This window comes from Pungitius pungitius, chromosome 10, assembly GCF_949316345.1.
Source record: "Pungitius pungitius chromosome 10, fPunPun2.1, whole genome shotgun sequence".
In the NCBI taxonomy this organism is placed as follows: Eukaryota; Metazoa; Chordata; class Actinopteri; order Perciformes; family Gasterosteidae; genus Pungitius; species Pungitius pungitius.
This window is the reverse complement of record NC_084909.1, coordinates 9937595-9951376: the sequence shown is the minus strand read 5'-3', so window position 1 is coordinate 9951376 and position 13782 is coordinate 9937595. Positions and strand designations below refer to the sequence as shown.

Below are 13782 nucleotides of genomic sequence, written 5' to 3'. Positions count from 1 at the left end.
TTGTCTGCTTGCACTTGTAGTGTGTGTGTGTGTGTGTGTGTGTGTGTGTGTGTGTGTGTGGAGGAGACAGTATTGTGACAGCTTTGCCTTCCCCGCAATGGAAAACCCTCTTTGTGAAAGCATTCCCTGGCTTCGGGTTTTGTTGTCACACAGTCTGTACGATGCTGGAGGGCCCAAAGCCGTGAGTGATGCAGGTGACGCGGGTGACGAACGCGCTTCGCAAACCAGGGCAATTTGACTCTCGACGTCCCCGAACTCAGGAAGCAATCTTCACTAGGGAAGACGCGGTTCACAGTGGGATGCGGAGGGGGTAGTCGGGGCGGGGGAGGTGGGATTTTGCAAAATGGCGACAGGCCTCGAAAAAAAAGAAGCAGCTGCACACAGCTGGAGGCGAGTTTACCAGGAACTGAGTGGGAAGCCAGAGGGGAGATGGGGGGGATCAGGCCGTGGAAGCAGGCGTCACGGGGGAGTAGACATACACGTGAAGGATGGGTCATGGGGAGATGACTCACTCTTTCTAACTTAGCAGGCTTTAGGAAATTGAAAGTGACGCGGGACATTTTTACAGTTCTTTTCTGATGGCCATTTTTCCTTAAATTTAAACTACAGATTGACAACCACTACAGAGGTAATATTTGGCACCTAAAACTGCTTCATTGACTTTTGAGTATTTTGACTCAATTACTGAACAACTTTAGTCCCTTTGCTAGCTTTAGAGTGATCGTGTATAGGCTTAAGGTTCGAGGTTACGTTATTTCCTCAAAAAGAATGAATGCAGTTGACCACGTTCCAAGCAAGATGATGAATGTTGCTGGTTAATATTCTCCTAAATAATTAAATTCTTCTATGCTGCAAACTTTCTCATCTACTTGGACAGAACTCCCAGAGGCATCACACCCCAGCGCACTTGGCTCCTCCCCAACTCTCCCCCTTAAGGTTCCAGCCCCGACGCCTCCCTCGCTTTTCAGCCCTCCCTCTTTCCCTTCACCCTGTTGATTTCAGCCCTTTTTGGACAAAAACAACACCAGATTTGTGTCGTAGTCAAGCCTGCTGTGTTCATTGTTACATAAATCGGAGATGTCAGTGTCCTGTTTTCTATCTGAGCCCATCTGCCTGAGAACATCTGGATGGCGTCAGGCTGTCAACGCCGAGCAGAGCAACCGTCACTTTTATCCCTCACTGACACATCTCACCTCCTCCCAGTCAGCAGGAAAAAAAAGGAGGTAAAACGAGATGAGATCTTCCACGTTAAAACTTACACAACAAATTGACTTTAACCATGCGTGATCTGAAACATAATGCTTTATTGGATGTGGCCAGGACAACAAGGAGGAGGCGGCCACATGGAAGAAGGGATTATAAAGATAGTCGGAAGCTGGTTAACAGATGTGGGGGGGTTGGTGGACTGGAAGAGTGAACCCTTGTACTGTGAAACCTGCTTATGACCATCCAAAAAAGGAGAAGATTCTGGAAACAGTCAACCAGCCAATGATTACTTAGTTATTTATTTTGTCAATGGGTAACCATGACTACAACCTGTGGAGGTCAGGCCTGCCATACTAAATATTTTGCCCCATTTTAATTTAAACATTTTAAATGGGTGTGTTCGTAATTGCAAAACTAGTGATTGACTTTACATAAAAATTAGATTCTAGAAATATTATTGTGTTTGTACAAATAAAGGCATTATTCTCTGTTTTGATGAAATCAAAGTTTTAATACTAAGAGTTTTATATGCATAGATGTATACATATATTATGTATTTAGTGAAATATTGCTATATTTCAATAACTTTATCAATCACTTTCGATAGATGGAAACAGATGAAAATCCCTGTTGAGTTACAAGAAAAATCCACATAATTTGATGTTCTGTGATATAATCACTTATTAAAATGAAAACACAGGAGCAGGTCTATCATCATCCATTTTTTTGGAAAATATTTTGCCAATATTTATTATAAAAATATAAATGTTTCCACTACAAATCATTTTACATTAGTAGACAAGGCGATCTACATTTGCACACATAAACTCTCACACAGACACACGGGTCAGTCTTCAGACAGAGGATGAGGGATCTGGATATTGGGTGCATAACAGTATTGCTCTCTCAGATGTCCCAGGTTTATAAAGTCAGAAACCAAAACACAGGTAGACACATAATTTACTGTATGCTACAAAAAAAAAAACATTGCGCTGAATAATGTTAACAAATAAATAATAATGTAACCATAATTGCCTTTTTATTGTAGAAAAAACAAAGCAGACAAGTATAATCCAAAATAAGATAAAATATAAAACAGAAGATTATTGTCTCTTTTTTAATTAAAAATGTTGCACAATTTTTTATTTCTTCATTTATACATACAAACATTTGTACAAAGAGGGATGGGCATGTACATATAGTGGGATCTGTAGCACTAGCTGCTATCATCACGATGGTTTACATTATGTACATGCTAATTGGAACACATAGCAGCAACAGCAGCATCCACAGGTTTACCAAGTAACAGAGGACCGACTTACTTAACAGGGACGGGATTCCCAAAAGCACCGAAATCTCATCCGTTCCCGAGATACGGATCATCTATGCCAAGACATTTCCAAGGGTGCTCCAAATATGATCACCGGAAACCTCATATTCATCATTTGGCACTTTTTTTTTTTATCAAAGATTTACAATCAAGTGATGGGGAAACTTTCCCTGAATGGGAAACTGTTCATTTGTTTTGCATGCAACTTGTGCAACGTGTTGCGCCGCCTCAGAGAGAGGAACCCCCAACTCGGCTGTCAAGAAGAGCCCTAATTATACCGGCTTTGCTTCTCTTAATTAGATCTAAAGAACCAAGCACAGTTGTGTTTGACATAGCGGCGTTAAGCGTCCTGTGTGTGTGTGTGTGTGTGTGTGTGCGTGTGGTCGCGGCCTGTAGGGCTGCGCTGGTTGGTTCCCGTGACAACCTCGCCCAGGCTTAGCTGCGGAGCGACAAAGCCCGCGGCACAATAACACAGAACAATAAGGCGAGGTGAATAGGCCGAGTCAAAAGGGGGGCTTTGGAATCACGACTCACAAGCCGTGTGGAGCCATTTTATTTGGGGAAACGATTCAAAGAGACCAGCTATCAAACTTTCACAGATAAATATCGACCGATTGGAGCACCCTTTAAACGTTTCCTTCTAAGTGCTGAAAATATCTTCTGTTAAGTACTCATCCAACATCACAAAGTGCCAGTTCAGGAGCACTGGTTCGGTGTTACACCGTGGGATTGACTGGGTCGCGTTAATGCACGACACTTTAGTGAGGTTGGACTTCGTGGTACCAAGATCGTCTAAATTGTACGGTGCCTTTCGGAGATCCCGTCCCGGACATGTATCGTACGAGAAACCATCTCAGAAAGCAGTCACTGATTGAAAGTGTTCCATTTCTTTCAGTGCATTTTCACACCTTGTTAGTTGAGGGCAGTGATGAGAAAAACTAATAAGAACACAAAAGAAAAAGAAGAAACGGGAGCTTTTTGCTTGGAGATCCGGCCACAATTCAACCCGTCAAGCGGAGGCACTCTACTTTTAGAATTAAACACATCCGGATTTCATGAATTTATTTCATAATAGAACGAAAGAAGTTACTTTTACGGCTAATGTGAGACCCAACGTGGCTTTTGTTTAACGCGTCATGGACTCAGACTAAAGCGAGGCTTCAGCACACCCTCAGATCAGCTGTCGCGAGCCCACCCTCGCACGCTGACCTCATGCAGAGAATAAACGCCACTCCAAGTAAATGATGTTGTGTGGGGCTGATGATGCTAACACGTCTCACCCAGACTCACTTCTAGTTTCAAACACTTCCGCCGCACAACAAGAATGTCTGAGGCAGAGGCCCGAATGAAAACCACTTCATTACCTTCTCACTGTCTTTTCCTCCTCACGTCTCTCTTACAGTTCTCCAATTGTCTGTCTTCGTCGACCTACACCTTCTCCCTCCTGTCTCCGCTCTACTCCCTCTGTCCGCTTCCCCCCCTTGGTAGGGAGAATACAACGAGTAACGTACACGTCCTGAGATTTCACACAAAGGGCCTTGGGTTTGGAGGAATGGCATCGTAACTGTACAATATCTGTTCATAAGCACATGGAATAGATGTATCCATGGATGAAACACTGTGTGTGAAGTGTGTTAGGGGCCCCTGGGCCGTCTAAGCACAGCCTTCGATACAAATGACTCGTAGCTTCCGCACAATGAGACAAATTAACTGGTTATTATAATTATTGCTTGCATGTGACATGTCTAAGGAAAGCAAAATGCTATGGGGGTTAGAGCTTAGAGAGTTAAATGGCTCGGTTAACATCTGGGTGCATCCGTTCCAGCTCGGAGCTTCATTCGTGGATCGAGAAAATAAATGCAGGTAGGTTTACGACGAAATCTCACACCCCGGCACCTCGCTGGCCCTGGACGGGTCCAAAATCCGGATGAGCTGCTGCTGCTGCTGCTGCTGCCTGCCGCGCCGCACGAGGCATCTCAGCCGTTTCACCGCTTGGTTCGGCGTGGTGGGGGAGGAGACTGTGAGCATGCCCCGTCCCCTTTTTTCAGCTGTAGAGGTGAAGGCTACCATGTCCGGCCTGGACAATACTGGACAGCTCTGGCTTCATCCAGGTGCAGTCCCAGTTTGTGTCGTCCCCCCCCGGGCAGGTCGCCCTAGGCCTTTGTTGGCTCATTAAACCCTCCCAATTGTCTGTAAGGCATCTCGACTTGGTTATGGAGGGACGGTCTTTGCCGTTACTCCGTCAAGAGACTTTCATATTGTCTTTCAACAAAACAGCGGAAACCCCTTTTGAGTCGCATTCATCCTCCATTTCCATCCGTCTCCAGTTCACGCATGAAGCCGCTCTGCCCCACAGACGGGCTCTCTGGTGTTTTTGCTCGTTGTTAGGATCGTTTCTTATACAGGTACTGGGCCATTCTTGGTGTGGGAATCTAGGGCTTTGAGGCTGCTCACAATCTTCTTCTGCGGTCCAACGATAGTCACTCCCACCTTTTTTAGATCCCTGATTTGGGAAGGAGAGGGAGAGAGGAGGGGGGGGGAGGAGAGGTCAAAACACAGACACGCAACAGAGGGAGACGTGGAAAGAAAACAGACAGAGAAGTGTGCATTAGTGATAGGTGAAAGTGACACCCATGTGATATCTAATGACATGCGCCCAGTGCCGCTCGTCTCCCTTTCACTATCGCTGCCACTCACAGAGGACTGCATATCCCAGAAGGCCACTGGGCTGACACATCCCCGAAGGAGGGTTGGATCTAGGGCAGTGATTCTCAACTGGTGGGTCGTGACCCACTAGTCGCGGGCCTTTCCATGGGAAAATAAAAAATAGAATAAAAAAATAAAATCACAAAAAAATTTATCCTGTGATTTTATTTTGAAGGGACTTTTTTAATGCAGCGAAGTGGCGATTTTTTTTGCCGGCTCGTCCGTCCATGATTTCAGCAGGGCGTGCCAGGTTGGGTCAAACCATTCTTATATGGGGGAGACATTGGGTTTTTAGGATAATTAAACATCCTGAATATAAAATATAAAATTCAGCTTATGAACTTGATTTTGAATAAATTTGAGATGTTGAGAATGTTCCTCGATTTGGGTCGCGGCTTGTCATTAAGGGGTGATGGTGGGTCCCGGAGCCAGACCAGTTGAGTACATGGTACATGTAAGTGAAGAGGAGCAACACTGGCACACGGGGGAAATAGTGCACTCTTATTCAGACAAGTGTGTTGATTAGCAGAAGCTGGAAAAAGATTAGTCACGTGCGTTCAAGTGTAATCAAAGACCATATGTCAACTAAATTAGAGCTACGTCATGAACCTTAAAACAGAGAGCATCATACAAAGAGTTGATGTTACAGTAAAGAAGGGGTTCCCACGCATGTTAAGACTGATCTCTCTGGCACATCTAGGAGAAATGGTATTGTATTAGTAGAAGCAGAAGAGTTGTGGCATCACTACAACAAACTTTTTTTTAGTTTCATTCAGAAATGGGCACAATTGTTTTGGTTTTCCTCAGGTGCGAGCGGAGTATTTAGTTCTTCAGAGCAGCCAAAAGAGCAGTTGGTAAGAAACCTCTAGACCAGCCGGGTCCTGGAAGGGTCAAAAATCACAATGTTGTTTCACTCTGAGCAAGAAAAGTAAAGGGACAGTTCACTCAAATTAAATCATTATTTATATGTAAACGATTCAATTTAATGAGTATTTAAATTAAGTTTGCAATAAACAAAGGCAATTGTTGTCTGCCAATAAATAGAAAATAGCTTGGTTACAGCCGACATCAGGATGGAAACGTGGCTATTGAGTGGTTACAGCAAATCAACTAACTATCCCTTTACAGTTCCGACAGGTGAAAGCCCATCAGTGCTTCTGGAGGTGGGCTACTGCTCCCAGATGGGGCCACCGCGGTCTTTGTCCTCCACCCACCATCCAGAGCCGGAGGAGGCCGAGAGGAGCCGGCTGTTAGAGAGTGGTGATTCCCATGGACGGCTCCCATTCTGGACATGTGGCCGGTGTGACGTGGACCTCCGTCAGAACCACTCTACTGAGACACAGCCGGGCCCAGCAAGCGTTAAAACAATGAACTGGATGTCACCGACATGGGCTTTTCTAGTCAGGAGCACACTGTAGTGGCAAAACACCCGGCTAACTCATGAATCTTTAACCTACACAACATACGTGGAAAGCAAAAAGCTGAATGTATTGTTTAAAGATAAAAACTGATGTAGTAGCAAAATGTTAACAATTCACCAGGAGACAGTAGAAAAATAATTATTTAAAACTAGAAATAACATAAACTCCCAAATCAATAACTCGGCAAAATACAATTGTAGTTCACTATAACAGAGATAATAATTTAGCCTTACTTTAATTACATCGCTTTTGATAACTATTAATCACAACATTAAATTACTTTTTGATCCATGCCGGGGGACCCTGAGGAGTAAAGGGGTCCTCTCAAAGTGCAATGACATTTCAAAAGCAAACAAGATAGGAAACATGACAATAAAACCAGTTTTCATCATTTCAAAGGTACATGAACTTAAAGTCATGTGCAGAGGGGATGCTCTTTAATAGCTAACACAATAATGTGTCTCTGTTGTGCTTGGATCTTGCTCTCCTGAGAGCCTTAGCAGCTGTGGTGTCATCTTCTCTCTCTTTTTATATTATTTTATATGTTTCCTAATAATAAGAGCAGCAATAAGAGCAGTTAAACATGTTCCTCAACTCGATTAGATGAGGCTTTTTCTATGAAAGTAAGATGGTTCATCTCAAAAACTGACAGAGATGAACCACTGCAATACGAAACACAATTTACATTCATAAACCATATTTCCAGAACCGTAAGGAAAGTCACAGACCACAAAATGAAAAAGATTAACAGATAAAAGTTTCTTTCTTCAGAATGTCCAAGCAATTCCTCAAAGTGGATGATGGCTAAGGTATCGCAAAGAATGTGGATTTCAAGTTACAAGTGCAGCTGTCAGGGTCTTGTCACTTCCGATTACTTTCCTGTGTCTGGCATTTAAGGCCAAGTTCATCACTTTCTCAATCAAATACCTGAACTGAACTTTGCACGCCCTCTGATGAGGAAAATAAGTCCAAATGATGCGGCTTTATTTCCAGCTCAATCCGTTCCATCCCGTCTTGAAAAAGAGATTCAATTTCTCCAGCAGATGAGTCAGCACACTGCAGGGAAGTATGATCACCGTTCCTCTGAGGTCAGAGATTTTGCCGAGCCTTGTGCTGAATATCAAGGACTAGATTAAGACTGTACAAATCAATAGAGGAATCTTTATTGAGCAATGCGTAGTCTCAGCCAGCCTTGAGTGCCTTTGGCTTAGCCTTCACTGGATTAATACAGCCCTGATCCAATTTAGCATCTAGACACAGAGAAGCCTCACAGACCCGTATGAGTTTTTAAGTGGGAAGGCTTACCCGAGACCTCTGTTGTCTATAACAAATGTGTATTTCCACCCCGTTCGCAGCGTAAACTGTTATTGTTTTTGCGGTGGTGGCCGAACATCATCACCCATTGATTAAATGTGTTCATTGAATCCACGGCATGAGCAAAGCCGGGAGGAAACGTACCTTTTGTAACCTTAAAAAAAAATGAGACAAAGAAACAGAAAAGTGCAAGAACGAAGAAAGCGGGACATTTCCCCGTCATCGTCGCTTAAGGGGCGCACACGTTGGGCAGCGCCTCTTTCAACCGCAACACGGGTGAGGAACAAGGTATGACCACATAGCAGACCTTGACACTGATCATGTTGCTGCCCAGGACATCTCTCGATTTGCCCTCCAAGTAGTTTTCAGTCTGACATTAGAATTCTTGCGTATCTAGACGACAGGTGTTGCTTTGTTCAAAGGAGGCTCCCTCTACCCCTTTTATCTTGTCGAATCTTCCATCTCATCCCCCGGCCTCAATGGTCCATCTCTTATCCTCTCACCCTTATGTAACTTACAGCTCTTATCCGCTCTCTTTCTTTCTCTTCTTCGCTTTCTCCGTTCGTCTCTCTTCCTTTTAATGTTCGCACCTTCTCCCTCTGTGGTCATAAGGTTCATGGCTAAAGGCCTGTCATTATGAATTACCATGACTCTCACCCTTTAGTAAAAGAGCTCTATAGCTTTCTTTACTTAATGACAACAAGAGTGTGTGTGTGTGTGTGTGTTTCTCCAACAAGCGTCTCTTCAAATTCCTGGGCCTTGCTCATTTACTGGGGCCCTGAAAACGCTCCTGACATGAATGGGAAGAGTTGCTTAGTGTGTGTGTGTGTGTGTGTGTGTGTTTGTGGGTGTCTTACTCAGTGGAGGTCTTGGCTAGGGTGTCACAGGAGCTGTAGCTGACCCCAGAGAAGGCCTCTTTGCAGGGCAAGGTCCTCATTCCGTCCATCCAGTCGCCCAGCGTCCCCATCGCGGGAACCTCGGAACTGCTCCTGTCCAACAACAAGTTGGCCGGCCTGAGGGGACACAGAAGGGAAGGAGCGGATGGACAATAAATAAACTAATTAAATTGGAATTCAAATTCCTTGGGTAATGTAGTGTAACATAATCAGATAAAAGGGGATTTGTGGGTTTAGTGTGCTGTTTCACAAAGCATCGTTCCTTGTGATGTGAATATTTACAGAGGTTGTCCTCAGCATGAAAGGTTCTGATCTCGACGCTATCCAGAAGCACAGTCTGGGATGGCGAGTGACGACTAGAAATTTCCGCCGCCTGGGAAATCAAAACTTCCAGACGGACACCAGCAGCGTTCTGTGCAGTGCTGGAAAGAGCAGCGTAGCGTTAGCCGCACAGCACTACGCGACTGGGCTTATCGGAGAGACACTCACAGCGTGGGAGACCTTTGCCTTTGGGCTTTGAACACAGGGAGGAAATCAAACTGTCACGCAAATGATTTCCACAACGTAATAAACATATTCAAGAACAAGATTGCTAACAAAAGAGGGCATCGGTTTCTGTCCGATGTCGTTACCGTTTGCTGCACCATGCGCCAAAATGCAACGTTGGATTTGATTAGAGTCGCTGGTTTCAATTGGATCAAATCAAATTAAATGCACCCCGTTGGGCTTTACAGTCCACGGTGGAGGGTGAGGGAATAGCCGCAGGCGCTGAATCGCTCTGATTGATGGCGGCCGATTAAGGAGGAAGTGGAAAGACATCCGGAGAGAAGGAGAAGAGAGCGGAGGGGACGGTGTGTCTCTTTGACGGCTAGCTGTGTCTTACACAAATGAGCTATACATTGTTATTTGGGAATCTGCTGATATCATGGCAGGATATAAACAAAAAAAAACAGGTCAAACCTTCTAAGGCTAGACAAACACACACTAACACAACAATGTATGAACAAACTAACTGGGATATAATAGAAGATGAGAAATAATTGTACAATAGAAAACTGCCATCAAGCCAAATGAAAGCTGCCAATATAGAGAGAAGGGAAGTGGTATAACAACTAAAACAGATGAAAAAAAGTGAATAGAAAATGTGCATCGAGGCAGTGGAGTGGGTGTTGTTCAATGATTGAGTCTCTTCCTGTCAGATCAGAGGCCTGTCAAAGTGCGAAGAGCCCCACAGGACCCAAAGGAAATACTGGTTTGTAGGAAAAGGAGTGTGTGTGTGTGTGTGGGGGGGGGGGGGGGGGGCGAAGGAAGTTTGTAAATCTCTGTAGACAGTAGACATTTTATAATGAGAAAAACCATTGCAAAAATGTTCTTTATGTAGAGTAAAAAAAGAACAATTTTGATGGTTACAAATGAATTTTTGCATTCTACTTTTGCTGAAATAATTTTTGGACAAAACTTTGTCATATTCAAAATGTTTTAGAACTTTAGGACAGTCAGGGCAGGACTACCAATCCTCTCCTGTCCTCTCCTGCGCAACTCTTTTCTTTTTCTCCTCTGATCTTCATTCCCCCCCCCCCCCCTCTCCCGAACGCTCGGAGAGAGAAACTCCAAATGACCTTGTTTCCCCACCCTTATCATTTCCTTTGTTTCCTTTTGTAGTTATATTTTCAGCAACATCTCACGGGCAGCTCAGGAGGCAAGATGATTGGAGAGGAAACCCGAGGAACAGAGGGATGCCACGGGAGGGGGGAGATTAAGACAAAACCAAGCATCTGTCTGGAGGAGGATTTAAAACCCCTCCTGGATTTAACACCATATAACAACGCAGCAAACACTACGCTTGTACTCAAGGAAGCATAAATACACCAGAGAGAAAATAAAGTCTACCGCCATTCACGTTTTGGTTTTCCCTTCCCCTTTTCTGCTCTAACTATCACTCTTCCCCTCCTACAAATAACCGGCGTCTTGTTTTCAGTGCTCCCCGGGGGAAGGACGGGGTGGATGAGGAGAGGAGCTCGAACCGATAGTGTACATCTGGTGCAGGACAGATGTGGGAGTAATTCACCTCTCACGGTGGTTACCAGGACAAATTCCCAGGGTGTCTCGGGGAGAAGTGGGACCAATGCACTCAGTATAGGCCCTACATAGGTGTTTGAATTGAAAATGTAAAATGTGTCCTCTGCCTCTGTTGGATGTGATGAAACTTGAATCAATGCTACCCAGGTGGCTTGAAGTTTGGTGGAAGCCGTTGACCTGAGTTGATTCAAGTGTGATGTTTAGATTTGATTCCAGTCAAGCTTTTATTGCTCTGAAATCTCTATTTGTATCACTGTCTTTCAGGTTTTTTTACTAGACATATAAAGCTTTAAATGTATCTCCAATCCTGTTGTTCCTATAAAGGTTTGTTGGAGAAGGAATTGCAGGGAGGAGTATTGTAGTGCATTTCATTTGCTAATACAAGTCCACAGATGCTTGCCATTATTCATTTTGCCCTCAGTTTATAGTGTAAAACCATCTGCATATGTAGCAGTGCATTACCTAATGCTTCTGTTGTTTAATTCACTGTCAGCCACTGTACTTTCTTTTGTTGAACACAATTTTTTTTTTTTAAAGACAGCCTCACCTGTGTTGTTATTTCTTTTAGATCCCCTGATCCCCTACTGAGCTCCTGTTAGCCCATAATTAGTCTATGACAGCCAACCTTGGCCCACTGACCCCAGTCCCTCTGCGTCCGCATGCAGGGACAGTGAAGTCTGACCAGGTCCCACCCCTGAAGCCTCCAGATGCTTTCCTCTGTGTCCCAGGCTTTGGTCTGGGCTTTGAGGAGGAGGAGGAGGAGGAGGAAGAGGAGGAAGGGGTGCTCCATTAGCCAGCCAGGACAGCCCAAAGACAAACGAGGTGTGTGGAGCTAACTGCAGCTGCTCCCGCTGCGCAACTGCACCACACACACACACACACACACGAGCACAGTTCTCATAAATCTCCACAGCCGCCTCTGTCGGCCAGCCTGTGCCTGCCCGGTGTTAAAAGCCAATCAGGAAAATTACATGCAAACTCCAAGGGACCTATTTTCACTTTCTTAAGAAATCATTAGTCAATGTTATGAGCTTTGAGGTGATACTGCAGCCGGCTGCCGCAGAGCCAGCACCTGTCCCCCTCACTGCTTGACGACAGTGCAGGGGGGCGCCCTGTTTCCCCATGCCCACTGGGGGAGGGGGAGGGGGGGGGGGACTACCATTTTCATGCAACTTTAGGCAGAAAGGAGTTCATGCAATTCGTAGTTCCCAAAACAAACAGGTTTGCACCTGAGGAGAGAAAAACAAAAAACTGCAAATGACATTATTGTCTCGAGAGTCCTGTGCAGACCAGACAGTGTATTGTGTGTATTGAGTGTTTGTGAGTAAGGGAGACCGTAGTGGGAAGTAGTAGGAAATGGTACCTGGATGTGGTGTTGGCCGTGATTTTGAGGCTACCAGGGTTGCGAATCAGTTTATCCAGGATGCTGACAATCTGTTCAAATTTAGGCCGGTTATTCCTCTCTTTCTGCCAGCAGTCCAACATCAGCTGGTAAAGGGTAGCTGGGCAGTCCATGGGTGGGGGGAGGCGGTATCCTTCATCTACAGCCTTTATTACCTATGTGAAACAAGGAAAAGAAAAGAATCAGAGAAATGACAGATGAAATATTTTCCATTGTAAAACATGTAAAGATTCTATAGTTCTGTGAGGGAAACACACTCATTTTGCTGTGATGAGCCATATATATCTTCACAAAAACCATCTCATTTAAAGCACTCTCAGCGGATGGTTCCATTACTTAATTCCCATCAGTAACACAAGTCCAACTCCCCACAAAGGCAGCGGTGCTGCAGCGATGCGTTCAACATGACAGTACTCACATCCTGGTTGGACATCTCCCAGTACGGCCGTTCCCCATATGACATCACCTCCCAGAGCACAATGCCGTAACTCCAAGCGTCACTGGCCGATGTGAACTTCCTGTAGGCGATGGCCTCTGGGGCCGTCCACCGGATTGGGATCTTCCCTCCCTGGGGGACAAAGAGGCGTTTTAATCACACAGTCAGTCATCAACGCATACCCATCATGTGGAAAGTCAAAAATGTTCTAAATGTGGCTCAGTGAAACCAAGTGTTAAAGTTTAATCTAACTTATTCTTTCACACACATAGTTAATCAAACAATTATACTTGTTTTGGAATGTTTTGGAAAGTAAGGATATTTAAGGGTTAAGGCGCCTTACATTCACTAAATCAAATGTTAATAATCCCTTTTAATCCAAAAGTACCGGCATCTCCCCATAAACATTAATCACACTAGGATCCAAAGTGTCCTGCATGTCCGCTCTCTTTAAGCGTTTGTCATTCCAGCCGCAGAGCAGGACAAATGAAGAAAGTGGAGCTCAGCAAAGGAAGCCGACGGCGGCCAAAGTTAACACAGACGTTGGCCAAGCCACCCTGCTGCTGCCTGGTGGTGTGCCATCGCACACAGACAGACACACACACGCACACCGAGCCTCTCACAACCACACTCCCATCCTGCATGATCCGCAAGGAGACACTGCTGGAAGGTATAAGACACACACACACACGCACACACACACAATCACACTCGTGGTTGCAGCGCTGAACACAAGAACGCATGGAAACGTTTAGTGCAGAACACACACAGAAGATCGCACGCACACCCACACACACACACACACACACGCACACACTCGTCTCACACTAATGCTTTACCCATCTACTTCTTCAAGGGGGCCAAGATGCTGTAACACTATACACCCGCACTGGAATTTCACACACAAACACACAAACAAATAACATCTATGTATTTTGCTTTATAATTTAGGGCCAGACAAGTAAAATTAAAACATTTTTAAAAATCCTGAG

The 13782-nt window shown here is 44.8% G+C and overlaps 1 protein-coding gene across 3 annotated transcripts in view; it reads right to left on the bottom strand.

The window, feature by feature from the left end:
- Positions 1-1915: 1915 nt before the first annotated feature.
- epha3 (eph receptor A3) overlaps positions 1916-13782 on the bottom strand; it is a 75606-nt gene continuing 63739 nt past the window's right edge. The window contains exons 14-18 of one of the 3 annotated variants that reach the window (XM_037488069.2): positions 12773-12922; positions 12316-12509; positions 8835-8990; positions 6457-6574; positions 1916-5039 (exon numbers count right to left, since the gene is read on the bottom strand). In XM_037488069.2, coding sequence (XP_037343966.2) covers positions 6493-6574; positions 8835-8990; positions 12316-12509; positions 12773-12922 — 582 coding nt within the window. In that variant the 3' untranslated portion in view covers positions 1916-5039; positions 6457-6492. The remainder of the gene's footprint in view (positions 5040-6456; positions 6575-8834; positions 8991-12315; positions 12510-12772; positions 12923-13782) is intronic. The other 2 variants (XM_062564798.1, XM_037488065.2) reach the window with 2 other exon arrangements.